Raw genomic sequence first — 16,879 nt, forward strand, 5'->3', positions numbered from 1 at the left:
GACAAAGTCTCCCCCCTGACCCTCTGGATTGGCAGGCGTGGAGGCAGTGCAGGATGCCACAAGGAAGCCAAGGCTGCCCCGATGGGTTTCCAGGCCTGTGGAACGGGGTGGCCTGGGGGCACCTCAGGAGACGAACTTCAGGACGGTTACTCCTCCACTTATGAGCCCAATATCTCCACTGATAAACAAAGCAGTTGTTAAATGAGTCACGCCCCATTTTACAACCTTCCTTGCCACAGTTGTTAAGTGAATCTGGCTTCCCCAATGATTTTGCTTGTCAGGAGGTCGCAAAAGGGGATCGCGTGACTCTGCAACGTCGTAAGTCCACGCCAAGCCTCCGAGTCTGGCTCAGGGGACCCGTCACCAGTCCCTGGTCTCAGTGCCATTGTGACTCTGAATAGCAACCCAAGGAATTGCTGCAAGTCATCCTGAGGGAGGAGTTTTCGGCTGGGGGGGGGGGCAGAGCAGGACCCCACTCACCTCCAGAGCGAGGGAGGCGATGAAGGCGACCAGCAGCAGCCCAAGGAGCCAGACCCTCCAGAGGGTGGGGGTGCACACCAGCTGTGGGTGGGAGAGATGGCAGTGGGTCAGAGAGTGGGGAGAGAAAGGGGAGGGTCCTGCATCTTTCTCCCACTAAAGACTCGCTGCCTCCCCTGGGAAGGAACTGACTGGGGCTCCGCTCACTCCTTCCACCACCACCACCCCCGCATTGGGGCAGCCCAGCCTTCTTGGGGTCCGTCTCTCCCAACCTGGAGCCCCCTCCCAATGGACTGGACTAACTCCCATCAGGCACTGCCGGCGCAGCCTTGGATCCAGGGTTGCAACTTGCAAGCATGCTTGAGACGCCCAGGCTGTGGGGTGGGAGGGGGTCCTGGAGGGGATTTGCACTCCCTTGGACAGGACCCAACACAGGAGGGCAAGCTTGGCTGCAGGCAGACAACAGACAACAGGCTGCTGAAATTTAGCCTACACACACACACACACACTCCCTCTTTTTTCCATTGCTGATGAAATCTGAGCTACACAACTGACTGGCTGCTGGTATGAGCCTCCACATCAACTCTACAGCTGCTCCACCAGAGGATTGTCCCCCCCCCCCGCACCCCTTCCACACCACCACCCCATCGGCTGAATCTTCTGCCATGCGCTGGAGCCCAGAAGGGGCTCACCAGATGTTCTGCCCTGAGGTTCAACGGAAGGCCGGCCCCACCTCGGCCAGGCTGAGAAGTGGGTCTCTGGGATGGGCATCTTCCAGACCCCTGTAGCCAGGCCTCCCACCACCCCCACCCCAGTCCTGCTTACATCCATCTGGGCGTAGAGTCCGTCTATATTGGCAAAGAGGAAGAAGAGGCAGGCGGCCAGCTGCACCATCAGGACAGCAACGAAGATGTCTGGAGGGGCAAAAGAGTCGGGGGGGGGAGGAGAGGCAGGCCAGGAAGAGGTGAAGGACGGGCCAAGTGCCGGCAGGGGGAAGGGGCAAAGGAACGGACCCCGCAAGCTCCCAGCCCCCCCACCACAGGCCTTCCCTTCCCTCCGTCACAGACAGTTAAGGATGCACTTCTGGGAAGCCAGACCAAGGGCCCGTGATAGGAATGGGGTGTGAGTGTAGATGGGAGAGGGTACAAGAGGCCCCTCCAGAGAGAGCCAAGCACAACCTCTCTCAAAGGCCCCCTGCTGGCTTTGGGACCCTAAACTCTGGGCTTGTCATACAGGAGGAGCTCCCTTCCACCAGCAGAGCTGCCTCAGGCCCGCCTCTCGCTCTAGGTCAGGGGGCAGCAGCCCTCAGGCCAGAGCTGAGCCTGCAGCCAGTGGCCAAAGGCTCGCAAAGCAGACCTCAAGCAGGTCCAGCTGCCCTGGCCAGAAGGCAGGCTTCATCCCAAAACTCAAGGCCGCCCCACGGCATCTTGGCCACCCCATGCCCCTGGCCAGAGAGGGAGGTGTGGTGCTCCCCCGTGCAGGAATAGGGGAGGTGCCCCTCTCTGCCCCCTTGCCCTGGTGGGACAAACAGAAGCTCAGAGTGGGGGGGGGGGCAGAGTGAGCTCCAAGCCCTCTCTCCAGACATCTGTGGAGATTCTCAGTCATCCAGGTCATGGTTTTCCCAAAGGTGCTTTTCCAAAAGGCAACTGGACTTTCCTGGTTTTTTTCTTCTGAAGAATTGAAGATCTGAAGAGGCTTCATAGATGAGAAAGTCCAGTTGCCTTTCGAAAAAGCACTTTTGGGACTCTCTCTCCAGGCTTTTCTTGGGAGATTTCTGGTGTGGAGGCTCCAAGCAGGGAGGGGCCTGGTGGCCTCTTGTCCTCTGCCTGTTGACCCTAACACTCTGGCGAGTCAGATCCCTTCAGCCCAAAATAAACGTACAGCCCAGCCCAAATATGGCCCTTGGGGTCATCTCGTGCCTTCACTTCCTCGGGAGCTGCAGATGGGCAACCAAAGCCCAGATAATGTCCAGTGGGGACTTGTGGTCACTCAGCCCCTGGGAAGACCCCTCCCTCCCTCCCTCCCTCCCTCTTGGCCCTCTTACAGTTTTTGTAGAGGGGCTCCCGGAAGGGCCTCCCCTTGGAGAAGACCACGGCCACCATCAGGCAGTTGAGGGTGCAGAGAAGCCACACGCTGGTGTTCTCGTAGCTCTGGAAGCCCTTCCTGGGCAGGGGAGCTCGGGGGCCGGGGCTGTGGCCGTGAGTGGCATTCTTGGGGGAGCAGGCGCTGGAAGGAAACAGGGGAGGGGAGACCTCAATTGTTTATTGTGCCTTTATTTATTACGTTTATATTAGAACATAGAATCCTAGGGCTGGGCGGGGGGGACCTCGGAGGCCTTCTAGTCCAATTCTCTGCTCAAGATAGGAGACGTTACATCATCCTGTCAAATCTATTAACAAAAACCCACCCATCTCCGTATTCTTAGTGTTTCACCTTTGTCGTTAATTTTAATGCTGTCACATTTATGCTTTTATGCCTTTGAAAGCTGCCCAGAGTCTCTTGGAGAGTGAGACCGGGGGGGGGGGATATAAATTGAAATAAATTTGAAGCACGGGGTTCCCCGTGCTTCAAAAGGGGCAGCTATCTTAGCCAACGCAGCCAGATCTGTGCTTCAGCTCTCCTGGGCTCCCTTCACTCTTTGGGGGGAGGAGGGGGTCTCCACGCTGTGGGACCGGAGGGGCTGCCTACCTGTGGATGTCGCTGGGGGAGTACCAGAGTTGCTGCTGCACCAGAAGGAAGCCGCACAGCTGCACCGCCAGGCTGAAGAGCAGGTTCAGCACCACGGAGAGCAGCAGCGGGGGGGCAATCAGCTGCGTGGGGGGCCGATAGGGCGCCAGGCCAGGGTGGGGCCCGTTCAGGCTCACTGCAAGAGAGGGCACTGGGGGTGAGGGGGTTAGATGGGGCAGCAGCCCCTGGGCCAGAGCAGGGAGGCCAAGCACCACCCTGGAGCCCAACCCGGGGCTTTGGGAAGGCAGTTGGCACAGCAGGTGTGGAGACGGAGCCTGAAGCAACCCTGGCATTTTATGCCTGCCGGTTCCCTCTTGGCAGGGAGGGCAGCATTTCTCATAGGCGGTGAAGGGTGCCAGCTTTCCTCTTGGCAGACGAGCACTCTGGCGGTCGGAAGGGAGCAAGGCAGGAGGGTCTGCCCCTGAATGAGGCTCTCCCATCCGCGACCGAGCCAGCTTTGCCCAGTAAGGGTGGGGCCTCTCTTGAGCCATGCATGCTCCATTGTTAGGCAAACCGGAGATGGCCCATCCATGCAGAGCCAGACCTTCTGGCCATCCCCAGATCTGTATAGGGGGGCTCCTGCCTTGGTCTTCTTGGAAGGCCCCAACAAGCTTTCCAGCCAGGAAGGCCCGGCTCTCCTCCTGGGGTGCTTGGGGGCAGCTTACTTGTCATCCCAATGACGGTGGTGATGGCCAGATCTTGGAAGAGGAACTGGTAATTCCCAAAGGAGTTGAGTTGCTGAAAGCAGGAAGCACAATGGCAGGTCTTAGGCTTCTGGACGCCCAGAAGAGGGTCCGTCCCTCCTCCCCAGCCCCAGCCCTTCTAACTGGAGGAGAGGGGAAGGGGCGGGGGCTTCAGCTTCCCCACCCCTCCCAATAGGAGAAGGCCAGCCAGCTCATGGCAGGAGCTACCTGGGCCAGGACCCTCTCCAGAGACCCTCCCTTGCTGAGATGTTCTGAACTGCCAGCCCCTTAAGGCCCCCTCCCCCCATGGCTGCTGTTGAGAGGGAGGCCCCACTCCCAGATGCAAAGAGAGAGGCCCGGACTGGTGGGCACTGTTTGAAATGAAGGCGGAAGAGCCCTCTGAGCCAGGTCTAGTCATTCTCCCAAGGCTGGCCCTTGCCAGGAAGAGCCCTGGTTCCAGGTGGGATGGATCCCTGCAGCACCCCCTCCCCACTCTGGTCCCAGCAGAGAGAAAGGCCACCCTACCCAGTAGAGCAGGAGGACGCCGATGTAGCTGGCCAGGCTGAAGAGGGCCATGTACTTGAACATGCAGAAGGAGGTGACCAGGGCGGCCCGGCCGTGCCTGGGGGGGAAACAGGAGGGGAAGCGTTAGAGAGGAGGGGGGGTGTCCTTCTGGGCATGCTCAAGAAACCAGGCTGGTAAGGGCAGATGGAGATGGGTGGAATTTGTGCAAGGAAAAAGAAGGTAAAAACAGGGAACTTTGGAGAGGTTTTCCCGCTCTCAGAAGGGCCTGGAAGAGCAAAGGTGAGCCTTCTCCTCCTCTAGAGAGACCCTCTGCTCTGCTCTGCTCAGGGCTGCTCTGGAGACTCCTTTCCCACCTGCAGCAAGTGAAACCTCCAACGTTCACTGCCCCCTGAGAGGGAGGCCACCCTGCATTGGAAGAAGGGGACTGGGCCCTCCTCTGAATCAGGGAAGGGTGTTCCCAGGCAGCCCCCTCCCAATAATGAGGGTTTGCCTCTTTGCAAAACTGCCCCTTCCCGTTTAGTGGCCCCAAAGCCCCTCTCCTTGAGGCTCAGGATGCAGCCGGTGTAACAGTGGGCACCGCATGGTGCAGACCCTCCACCAGGGCCTCCCTTGGCATTCCTGCCCCGTCCCTTCTCTGCCCACCTGATCAGCTCCGGCACACACTCTATGGTGGGCACCTTGGAGGTGAAGGGGGAAGCCACCGAGGCATCCTGCTCGGAGAGGGAGATCCCGGCGTGGGCTTCCTTCAGGGCCTGCAAGGGAAGAAGGCGGACTCAGAGCCAGGCCTGGCCAACTGGCCGCCCGCCTGTGTGCCCTCCGTCGGGAGGATTCCTGGCCTGCTGCTACTCAGGCACCCTCGGGTGAATTCACCAGAACGGAGACTGAGAAGGCAACAAGTCCTGTGGTCTATCAGGAAGTGGGGGAGGGGAGATGAGGGAGGGGGAAAGGGAGGAGGGGGAAACAGTGAGAGAGGGAGATGGGGAAGGGACCACCATTAAAGAAAAGCTGGACTGGCCTGGAGAGCTTTTCCAAAGAGGGAAAGCCTTGTCAAGAGGCACCGGGCTGGGTCAGCCAAGCCAGCCAGATTCCCGAGAGAATTTAGTGCCAGCCTCACCCAGCAGCCTCTCCTGTGGTTGTGAAGATGCCCAGCGGCACCTTCTGAGCGGCCCTCAGTGCCTGGTGAAGATGCCCAGCATCCTGGGCATGGCAGGGGAGAGCCAGTTCTGTTGGCACAGTGATCCCCAAAGCGTGCCATCTTTCATTGATTCTGCTCTGCCTCTGCCCATCAGCCAGGGAGACTCATGTCACCCTGCCTAGCAGCCTTGCGAGACTCACCCCACAGTCATTGGCCCCGTCTCCGCACATGCCCACGTAGTAGCTGGAAGAGAGAAGACAGTGCCCAGACCCCTCCGTGAGTCCCGGGCAGCCCAGCCCAGCCCAGTCCTACCCGATTCCCTTTCGGGGCTCCCCGGCACCCCTCACTCACTCAAGCTGCTGGAACTGTTGCACCAGGTGGGCCTTCTGAGCAGGAGACATCCTGGCGAAGACCGTCCCATTCAGCAGCAGCTGCAGGAGAGAGCCGTGGCTTCACAGGGGGCAGCAGACCCCCAGGGAGGAGAAGGGGCCCCAGAGCAGGCTGGCTGGCCAAGCATCTTCCCCTCCACGCTGTCCTCTCTACACTCACCTGCGGGAGGAGGTGCCCAAAGTGCTGGCTGAAGACCTCGTAGGAGCCCCCGCTCAGGCAGAAGTGGAAGCCACGGTCCCAGGTGGGCGGAGGGTCTCCCTTAGGCTCCACAACGGCCCCCTGCAAAGGAGAAAGGAGGGCAGTGTGGGGAAAACCGGTTTTCAGGTTCAGTAAACTAATGTGGCCTTGCAGCTCACAGCTGGGCCCATGATAGGTTTTGTCCTTGCCAGCCCTGAATCTCAGCTGCAGTTCTTTGTTCCAAGACCCTCGTTTTCTGGAGAAGGGCGGGAAGAACCCTGAGATCTGCGTTTTTACATATGAAAAATTGCATCATTTCCCCTCCTTCAGATTGAAATGTATAAATCTGAGTGCATCTCTTTCTTTGGGGTGGGGTCTCCCTCCCTCCAGCTCTACTGCCTAATAAACCCTGCAGTGAGCCTTTTTTATTTGCTTTGGGTCCTGTGTTTTGATGCCCAGAGGACACAAAGGCAACCACTGAGGGTTTTGCCTAGCAGCTCCTGCCCCTCTGCCTCCCATCCGCCAGTCCACTCACCTCTGGTCTGCTGCCACCTTCCTGGCTGAGCTCCTCCAGCTCTTCCCAGCTGACGGAGGCCGAGGGCTGGCCTAGCTGGGCCTGGGCTTCCACCAGAATCACCCGGCTGCCCTGGGGGATCATGCCCGCATTTCTGGCCACGGTGATCGCGGTCTGAAGGTTGTCACCTGGGAAGTCAAGAAGTGGCATCGCCAACTGAGCCTGGAGCCTGGGGAGTCCCATGCCGGAGTCCAAGGCCCAGCCCTGAGCCTTGTCTTTAATAGCTGGGCTGGCGAAGCTGGGCAGGAGGGTACCCTTTGGGTGCCAGGGGGAGGCCTGCCCCCCCCCTACACACACACACTTTCCTTGCACAGAAGGTGATGCCTCTGTCGGTACCAGGACTTATTTTTTGGTTTTGCTCCCCCAAAATTTCCCTTGGCCATTGCAACGTCTGCCATGTGACTTCCTTGGTCATCAGGCAGTCATAAAGGAAGGGAAGAGAAGCATGGGATATGTGGTGGTAAAGAAAGAAACCCGCTAGGAAAAGATGGAAAGGGAATCCTGGCAGAAATATCCCAGTTTAGGGGGTCTGGTTTTGCCCAGGACGCCTGCTCCTGATGCCCCCCCACCCCAGCATCCCTGAGTCACAGACCAGGATTCTGCCAAGGATGTGGGTGCTGGGTGGATAGTCTCCCCTGTGGCACAGCCAGGGGCTCCTCCTGCTTCCAGCTGCCTGGCCAAAAAGGTGGACTCACCTGTGACCATCACGCTGCGGAGGCGGGCCTGGCTGAGCTCCTGCAGGACCGGCCGGGTCTCGCTCTTCAGGCGGTTCTCCATGACCAGCAGGCCCAGGAAGGTCAGGCCGGACTCCAGCTCCTCCCTGGACAGAGGAAAGGGGGAGGTGGGGAGCCACAAAAGGGTCCTACTGCCCTGGAGAGCTTGGGAGACCCCACCCCACCCCGGCTGGGAGCACTTCCGTCACCCCCAAGTACACCAAAGTCTACAGGAGGTTGCCTGACCTCAAAGGGCTCAGGGAGGACCCTCTCTCTCTCTCCTCTGTGCCAGTCATCCCTCTGGCTGAAGTGGGGGGAGCTGCACTCCAGCACTGCGTGGGAAGCCAAGCAGGGCAGGGCTACCTCGAGGGCCAGCAGGGGGCGCCCTCTCTCCAGCCTCCCAAGCCCCCTCTCCTGCCCGCCTGCTGGGGCCCCCAGAGCCTCACCTGGTCAGGGAGGCAGCCGGTCGTCCTTCCTGCAGCCATTTGTGTGCCAGCGCAATGACTCGGAAGCCCTGGGAAGTGCAGTTCTGAAGTTCGCGGGCAAAACTGGCAGGCACTGCGGGAGGAGGAGAAAGTTTGGCCCCGGGAAGGAGAAGCAGGGAGGCCCCCCCACCCCCATGCCATTGCCCTTGCGAGAAAGATCCCGTGTCCCAGCCAAGACAAGGAGCAGACCCCAAAACATCTGGACCACTCCCTTTGATCTTCACACTTAATTAGGGGCCCTACCAAGAAAGCCCCCCCCAACTCAGATCCTCCAGAGCTCAGAGCCCCCTCTCCTCCCCAACTGCCAGACTGGAGCAGAGCCTCAGAATAACAAGCAGAATGACAGACTTGGAAGGGACCTTGGAGGTCTTCTAGTCCAGCCCCCTGCTCAAGCAGGAAACCCTATGCCATTCAGGACAAATGGTTATCCAATCTCTTCTTAAAAACTTCCAGTGATGGAGCAGCCACAACTTCTGGAGAGAAGCTGTTCCACTGGTTTTTTTTTTTTTTATTGAAAGAGTTTTAAAAACAAAACATTTTCCCCTTTTTCCCCTCCTCCCAAAAAAAAAAAAACCCTTCCCCTCCCCGGCTTCCGGGTCAATCACAAGGTATTGTTATACATAAACCAAACATAGAATAAAATTTTCCTTCCAATCCAAATAACCACATCCAAAGCTTTTCATCTCCCAACCCCTCCCATTACATAAAATAACTTTCTAATTATTCAAAGGCAATCTGATATTTCTTAATCTGATATCTGTTTTGTAGATAATCAATCCATTTTTCCATTCAATTAAATATCTTTCCTGCGTATTGTCTTTTAAAAGCGCTGAGATTTTAGCCATCTCAGCCAAATTAATAACTTTCAATATCCATTCTTCTATTGTAGGTATCTCTTCTTTCTTCCAGTATTGTCCAATCAACAGTCTTGCTGCTGTTATTAAATTCAGAATCAATTTAGTCTCAATCCCTGTACAATCCGTTATAATTCCCAAAAGGAAAAATTGTGACAGGAACTTTATCTTCTTCTTCAGTACATTTTGAATAATCCACCAAATTCTTATCCAAAAGACCTTAATTTTCTTGCAAGTCCACCAAATATGAAAATATGTAGCATCATCACAATCACACCTCAACATTTCGCTTGGATATTAGGATACATACATGATAATTTTTGGGATCTAAGTGCCATCTATAAAACATCTTATAAAAATTTTCCTTAAATTCTGTGCTTGTGTAAACTTAACATTTCTAACCCAAATTTTCTCCCATGTTTCCAACATTATTGGTTCCTGAATATTCTGTGCCCATTTTATCATACAATCCTTTACCAAATCCTTTTCGAATCTATTTCAAGCAACACATTATACAATCTCTTTATATGCTCCTGGGTCTGATTTCTAATTTGCTTTATTAAATTTTCCTCCTTTGCATTATACCAAATTTTTGATCTTCTTTCCATCTAGCACTTATTTGCCCATATTGAAACCAAGTATAATTCCTCCCTTCTTCATTTAATACCTGTAATGATTTTAATTGCAATCTACCTCCTTCAACATACAAAAGTTCTTTATAAGTAATCATTTCCTGTTTCTGTTCTATATTTATATTCTCTATTGCATGCCTAGGGCTCGCCCATATAGGAATCTTGTATTCTAATTTATAGGAATATTTTTTCCAGAGCACTTCTCAACACATGATTCTTAAAAGCCCTATCCACTTTTTTTTCATAAAATAAGTACGCATGCCATCCATAAAGCTGTTCCACTGGTTGATTGTTCTCCCTGTCAGGAAATTCCTCCTTAGTTCCAGGTTGTTTCTCTCCTTGATTCGTTTCCATCCATTGTTTCTTGTCTTGCCTCCTGGTGCTTTAGAGAATAGGTGGACCCCCATTTCTCTGTGGCAGCCCCTCCAATATTGGAAGACTGCTATTATGCCTCCCCTCTGCCGGCCCCATTGCTGTCCAGCCCAGCCAGGCACAGTGGGCAAAGGTGGTGCAGGGCAATACTCACCTGTCTCTGGCTGGCAGAAACTGGCCACCATCTCTGGGGCGCCCTTCATGAAGACCTGCCCGTCCCCAGGGACCTCCTGGGCCACCACCGTCATCCGTTGCAGGGCTGAAGAGAAGGGAAACTGCCGGAGGACAGCCAGGCCCTTCACAGGCACCTGGGGGGAAAGGCAGGGGTGAGACAGCCACCTAGCCACTGGAGGGAGGGAGGGAGGGAGGCATTTCCCTGCACCTGTAGCCATTCCTGGCCTGTTTGCGTAAACGGCACTGGGACATTGATGGGTCAATGGTTAAGGGAACCAATCTGGTACCCCTGAACCTGGGTTTCCTAGGGTTTACTGGATGGTACCAAGTCATATGAGGAGCCCCAAATCAGCCGTTTATACCCAGCTCCCCAGTTGTGCTTCTTACTCTGACCACTGGCAGCAACTGGAGAAACAACTTTCCCTACTCAGGGGTGGGAACCGGACAGAGGCTTTGGCCTCTCTCCACTTGCTCAAGGAGACCCCATGAGTGTGCCAGTGGGCCTGTAGGCAGCTGGCAGAAGGTTCCTGCCTGTGTCCAGGGGCACCAGGAGAGGGACCTAAGCGAAGGCCACAATCTCGCTCGCTCAACCACTTGGACCATAAGCAAGGCGAGGTCCTCGGTTGGTCCAGAGCTGCAAGTCAAGCAAATGGAGCTGTTGCCCTCGCTTGAAGGAGCCAAGAGGAAACCGGGGCCAGGTCAAGGTTTCCTGTTGTCAAGAACTCGTGGGCAGTGGGCAGGAACAGATCGAAGGATGCCCTGAGCACCGCCAGAGGCCCACCTGATCCCTCCCTGGAGTGGGGCATATGCAAAAGGCCATGTCGAGGCCAGTTTGAACAGATTTATAAGCAAAGGCACAAAGGAAGAAGACAGAGTCCCTTCTCTGCCAAGGGCTGACCAAAGGAACTGGGCACTTACCTCCGCAGCTTCGGGTCCTGGGCTGACCATCAGGACATTTGCCGGTCCTCCTTCACAACCAATGGAGTCCACAAGTTCCTGTTGTTTTCAACAGAAGGAAAAGTTACATTGCACCACGAGGTCTGTGCCCCACATCCATTGGAAAGGGGGATGCGATGATGTTGAAAAGGGGGTCTGCAGAGCTTCAAGAAATAGACTGTTCTGGTAAAGGTCAAACTGATGAAAAGAAACTCGTGTCTGTCGGTGGCCGTAGGGCAGGAGTGGGCAACCGTGGCCCTTTTCGATCGGAAAGGAATTCCTGAGCCACCCAAAGGGGATATATCATGACATCATCGACATGCAAATGAGGCAACGATGGGATTCGTATCATTTGAGTGATGACATCACCACATAAGTGGCCAGGTGCCCCCCTCTGGGTCTTGAACTAATGGGGAAGCAAGCGGCATCTTTGGTGACCTGCCAGGGCTTGGGGAATAGATCTGGGGGCTGCCGGCTGCCCCAAGGGGCTGAAATGAGTAAAATGGCATTTGTGGAATGATGGCACTCCAAGGATATCATCAGGAAGTAACCCACAGACCGGGCTCCCCAGACTTCCTCCAGGCTCCACATCAGGGAACATCGACAGGACCAACCCCAGGTTTAGGCTAATTCTGAAAGAAGATGGAGCTTCACCCAGTGAGTTGCCTCAAACATCTTGAGGTCCAGCGGATCCCCCTGAATCTTCCCGTCCAGGACCATCAAGGAATGGCAGCAGGCCATGGCTGCATATGCGGGGCCCCAGGGCAGTGGGTGGCCAGAAGAGAAGCGATGGACCTCCTGGAAGCTGGAGTTGAGACAATAAGTCACACACTTTGACACAAGCTACCTTAGATGTCCCACGGAGGCAAGAAACTGACCACTATTGAAGGTATGTTTAGTTGCCTTGAGTTTAGAGCTTCTGAGTTTTCCCAGAAATTACATTTTAGCTCTTGCTGTTCTTCTACAAGACCCATGCCCCTCCCCCATTGCTTTCCCATTATTCTGAAACAGATCACCCTGGGTGGCCAGTCTAGCTGCTTGGAGCCCCTCCAGGAGGCAGGGAGACCTTGTGAACATCTGACAGGACACAGCAAAAACCCTCCTGGTTCTAGGAAGATGAAATGGTTCTGGAACCTGACTGCAGCTTCTGAGGAAGAGGAGCAAGATTCACCTTCTGGGGAGATGCAGTCTTATTATTATGGGGTTTCACACAACTGAATTTCTGAGGTGCAAAATAGATGCTCTCAAGTCAGGCTTGGCGTCATGCACATCTCAGTTTCATGTTTTGGGCCATAACACTGAAGTTGTTTGCCATTGTCTTCATCTGGTTTGATTTTGGACTTTCTAGTCTAGTCTCAGCTAGCCTCTAGTCCCATTCAAGTGCTAACCAGGCCCCACCCTGCTTAGCTTCCATCTCAGATGTTGCCCTTCGCTGAGAGTCTGGATTTCTCAGAGACTTCAGGGGTAGCAGAATCAGGGCATTTACAGTCACCAGGTTCCAACATCTTCTAGGCAAGATTACTGGCAGTCCTCAACTTATGACCATTTGTCTACCAACGATGTAAAGTTATGATAGCACTGAAAAAAGCCATTTCCTTGGGACTGCTGCACCGTCCTCGGGGTCACCTGATCTAAACTCCAGCATTTAGGGCAATTGCAGCATCCCAGGGTCACGTGATCAGCACTTGGGACCTTCTCAGGGGACTTCTGACAAACGAAGCCAATGGGGAAAATTGGATTCACTTAATAACCGCTGCAAAAAAAGGGTTTTAAAATTGGATGTGACTCCTCTGGGGATAATCTGGACAACTGGGGACAGAATTTCCATCCCTAAGTGATGTGATTGTTCGATTGCCTCGCTTAACAATGGAAATTGTGGCCCCAACTTTGGTCATAAGTTGAGGACTCCCTGTATGCTCCACTTCTCAAGTATAGCAGTTAATTGAATTTTTAAAGAAAAAAATGGCCAGAGAGCAGAAATCCAGAGCTGGGTACCTCTTTTCTTCAGCCAGGATGATGCCCCACAGGTCCAGCCCGTCTTCGGTGAGGGTGCCCGTCTGCAGGTGGGTCCATAGGTGCCGGAGTCAAGACGAGGACAAAACAAGGGGGCACGGTCAGGATGCAGGGCAAAGGAGGGGGTGCTTCAAACCCTCCCTGGTGCCCTTCTGGGCTTTCTTGGGGGTTCAGGATCACCAGGCCACAGATCTGACCTCACGGAGAAATCTCCTGAGTTTCTGAACTATGCACAAGCCTTTGTTTATAACTGCAAGCCAGGGAGGCTCCATTTGGGAGGCAGAAGAAGCAGGTGCGAAGGCCAGGGGTTGTGGGGAAAACTCAGATCGGCTCCTCCCTTTCCAACTCTACCCCTGGGTTAGAAAAAGGGGGACTTGCAAGGTTACTAGAGCCTGCCTCCTCCACAAAAATGGCTCTCCTCTTCCTCTGGACTCAGTTTCCCGGTCTGTCTCCCTCTCAATGGCTGGCAGGTCTTACTGGTTGGGTGTGAGGGGAACCCAGACTGTCCTTTGAAAGCCGAAGCTCAAATACTTTGACCACCAAGTGAGAAGAGAGGACTCCTTGGAGAAGACCCTGATCTTGGGAAAGTGGAGATGGCAGAGGAGGAGATGCGTAGATAGGGTCATGGACTGTTGGCATCAACTGCATTTGTCTCCCAGCACCTTCAAGCTGAAATTCGTGGCTCCCTCGGGAGTGAAAACGCTCACCTTGTCGAAGCAGATGAGGTTCAGCTGGCCACATACATTGATCCTCTGGGGGCTGATGCAGAAAATCCCCTTTTTCTTCAACCTCCTCTGGGTGTAGATGATCCCTGTGGTCAGTGCAGCGGGCAGAGCTGGAGGCACTGCGATGGTGATGACGTCCAGGGCTTTCTTCACCACTTCTCCTGCCTCTTGCTAACGGACACACGGGAGGAAGGAGGGCAGCAGTAAGCAAGGACAGGCAGGGATGCCATGACCAGATGCCAACGAATGTGGGTGCTCCACCAGCTCTCATCCTCATGCCAGGAAAATCCTTGGCAAGAAGGTTTTCCGAAATGTCAGCTTCCCAGGAAGGCCAAGGAGGCAACCAGCTGCCTTCCAGATGTTTTGGACTTTGACTCTCATCAGCCCAAGCCAGCATGGCCAATAGCATGTGATTGTGGGAATGGTCATTTGAAACATCCAAGGGTCACAGGTGACTGGCTGAGGGACCCAAAAACTGATGGATCCAATCAATGTCATCCTTCACGTACTGGAATCGGGATGGATGGATGGATTTATTAATTATTTATTTATGGGGTGCCTTTTGGTTAATTCCTGGCAATTGCCTGGACTAACCAGCCTCACAATTTTCTTGGCAAATTTGAAAGTGGAACACAATTGGCATAAAATTTGAAAATGGAACACATTGCATAGGACCGGGTTACTTACGGGAACACCTACTGCCACCGGTAGCCTCCCATCGACCTGTGCGCTCCCACAGGGAGGGCCTCCTCCGGGTGCTGTCAGCCAAACAATGTCGGCTGGCGACCCCCAGGGGGAGGGCCTTCTCTGTGGGGGCTCCTGCCCTCTGGAATGAGCTGCCTCCGGGGCTTCGTCAACTCCCCGACCTCCGGACCTTTCCACCGCGAGCTGAAAACGCTTTTGTTCCATCGCGCAGGGTTAGCTTAAATGTAGTTTTTTAATGGGGTTTTTAAATAGGGGCCTCTGATGGCTCAACAGACTAAAGCAGTCTGTTATTAACACAGCTGCTTGCAATTACTGCAAGTTCAAGTCCCACCAGGCCCAAGGTTGACTCAGCCTTCCATCCTTTATAAGGTAGGTAAAATGAGGACCCAGATTGTTGGGTGCAATAAAGTTGACTTTGTATAATATACAAATGGATGAGACTATTGCTTAACACAATGTAAGCCACCCTGAGTCTTCGGAGAAGGGCGGGATATAAAATTCAAATTTAAAAAATTTAAAAAATGGGTTTTTTAATCTTATTTCAATTTTTAGGCCATATATTGAATCAGGTTTTTATATTGTTTTTAACTTGTATTATACGTATTTTTATTGGCTGTGAACCGCCCTGAGTCCTTCGGGAGAAGGGCGGTATACAAATCGAATAAATAAATAAATAAATAAATAAATTCTGGGTAGCTAATAACAATAGTAAAATCAGTAATAAAAATAATGGGGGGAAATTGAGATGAATCAGGCACTTTACACCCATTCATCTGTACAATCCCACAGGCATCAGCTTTTGGGGAGGGGGAGGCAGTTTTTGATGGCTTTCCAGAAGATGAAGAGGGCCTACCAGATCTCAAGGGGGAAACTGCCCCAGAGAGGAGGGGCTGCTATGGAAAGGGCATCCTTCCCAAATCCCACTAGATGGCAACATTTAAGGGAAGGGGTCTGCAGTGGGTCCTCTTTACCAGGGGTGAAATCTACTTACCTTCCTTACCGGTTTGGAAGTGCACCCACCGCACGGGTCACATGTGCATGCAGACCTTCTGCGCATGCGCAGAAAGTAACAAACACATTACTTCCTGGTTAAAACCAGGAAGTAATGACACCCAGGTAGGTGGGTGGAACTATGCTCCCCCATTGCTACCAGATCACTGAACCACTGGCCACGATCGCTACCAGATCACGTGATCCGTTCCAAACCGGGAGCATTTTACCCCTGCTCTTTACCCAATCTGGTGGATAGAACCTAGCCTTAATCTAGATCCTTCTAAACCAGGAGGTCTCCAACCTTGGCCACTTTAAGACCTGTGGGCTTGAATTCCAGGGCCAGCTGGGGAATTCCCAGAGTTGAAGCCTTAAAGTGGCCAAGGTTGGAGTCCCCTGACCTACACTAAAGCTATGAGATAATTATGGATTCTGAACTGTTGCTTGAACCATGGATTTGTATGTAGAGCCACCAACAGGGCTAACTGAGCAAGGCAGGAGCCTCCATATTTGCACACACACCCAGAAGCCCCTGGGCAGCCTCTGCCCTTCCCCCACTGCTCACCCCGTTGATTACAAAGACACAGATTGCGTAGACCATCCCGATGCCAGCCACCACCACGAGGCACAGGAGAAACTGCATGGCATCCCTATAGAGGCGGAAGTTCATCGGCTTGGGATACAGGATGGATCTCACCAGGTCTCCCTTGGCTGTGTTGAAACCTGAGATGGTGAAGAAGAGAGAGGAGCAGTGATCCTTAGAGGCCTCCTAAGGCTGGGAGGTGAGGGAAGGCAGGTTGGGCTCACATGTTTATTGCTCACTTCCTGAAGAGTCCAGAGTGGAGGCAAGGTGGAAGAAGAGGAAGGCAGCACACCAGAGACCAGACTGAAGGACAGAGGCTTCCCACCCTACCTGGATCAGGATGAGCATAAATGGGAAGGTGCTTTCTGGAGGTGGTGGACACGACTGAATCATCCTGAGCCACCGGAGGTCACTCTGACTGAAACCCAGTTCAGAAGGCACCTGGAGGAGATCTGGATATCCAGAGGGAGACACTATCCACCCCACCCTGACCGAAAGGATGCCAGAATCAGACAGTTTAATGAAGGGGCTGGGACCCCTTCCAGAAGAGTTCAGGTTTGGGGGAGAGGGGAAGATCCACCTTCCACTGTCCAGCTTACGCCATCCACACAATATGAGATGCCTGTTCACCCACCAGTCCGCAGCACGACGGCCCTTGCCGGTCCTCCATCACCTTCCCTGGCCTGGATAACGTCTGTCCCACAGAACAGAAGGTGCCTCTTGCTATCCTCGGAGGAGCTGAGATGCCACGGCTGGCTGCTCTTACAGTCACGGGGCAGGCTGGTCTTGGTGACGGGAAGGCTTTCCCCTGGAGGAGGCATAAAAGGGAGACTCAGCCATGCCCCCACTCCACCGTCATGGCTCCAAAGACAGACGGCGAAGGATGAGCTGCTCTTTGTGTGCGTGCGTGTGTAGTCACGGCCCCCTCAACCTCACTAACAACCTCATTATCAGTGAAGTGTGTGTGATATATACGTGGCAAGAAAATAACCTTGTGAGAAGTGGGGTA

The 16,879-nt window shown here is 53.9% G+C and overlaps 1 protein-coding gene across 1 annotated transcript in view; it reads right to left on the reverse strand.

Moving 5' to 3' along the window:
• Window positions 1-16,879, reverse strand: part of LOC131201442 (probable cation-transporting ATPase 13A4) — a 93,299-nt gene that overhangs the window by 64,516 nt on the left and 11,904 nt on the right. The window contains exons 9-28 of the mRNA XM_058189347.1: window positions 16,505-16,678; window positions 15,853-16,010; window positions 13,575-13,763; window positions 12,850-12,911; window positions 11,509-11,659; window positions 10,837-10,914; window positions 9,899-10,052; window positions 7,848-7,959; window positions 7,384-7,508; window positions 6,650-6,816; window positions 6,097-6,216; window positions 5,899-5,978; window positions 5,748-5,790; window positions 5,055-5,164; window positions 4,413-4,509; window positions 3,870-3,942; window positions 3,166-3,340; window positions 2,522-2,703; window positions 1,303-1,391; window positions 481-561 (exon numbers count right to left, since the gene is read on the reverse strand). Coding sequence (XP_058045330.1) covers window positions 481-561; window positions 1,303-1,391; window positions 2,522-2,703; window positions 3,166-3,340; window positions 3,870-3,942; window positions 4,413-4,509; window positions 5,055-5,164; window positions 5,748-5,790; window positions 5,899-5,978; window positions 6,097-6,216; window positions 6,650-6,816; window positions 7,384-7,508; window positions 7,848-7,959; window positions 9,899-10,052; window positions 10,837-10,914; window positions 11,509-11,659; window positions 12,850-12,911; window positions 13,575-13,763; window positions 15,853-16,010; window positions 16,505-16,678 — 2,420 coding nt within the window. The remainder of the gene's footprint in view (window positions 1-480; window positions 562-1,302; window positions 1,392-2,521; window positions 2,704-3,165; window positions 3,341-3,869; window positions 3,943-4,412; window positions 4,510-5,054; window positions 5,165-5,747; window positions 5,791-5,898; window positions 5,979-6,096; window positions 6,217-6,649; window positions 6,817-7,383; window positions 7,509-7,847; window positions 7,960-9,898; window positions 10,053-10,836; window positions 10,915-11,508; window positions 11,660-12,849; window positions 12,912-13,574; window positions 13,764-15,852; window positions 16,011-16,504; window positions 16,679-16,879) is intronic.

The sequence above is a fragment of the Ahaetulla prasina genome, chromosome 6 (genome assembly GCF_028640845.1).
Source record: "Ahaetulla prasina isolate Xishuangbanna chromosome 6, ASM2864084v1, whole genome shotgun sequence".
In the NCBI taxonomy this organism is placed as follows: Eukaryota; Metazoa; Chordata; class Lepidosauria; order Squamata; family Colubridae; genus Ahaetulla; species Ahaetulla prasina.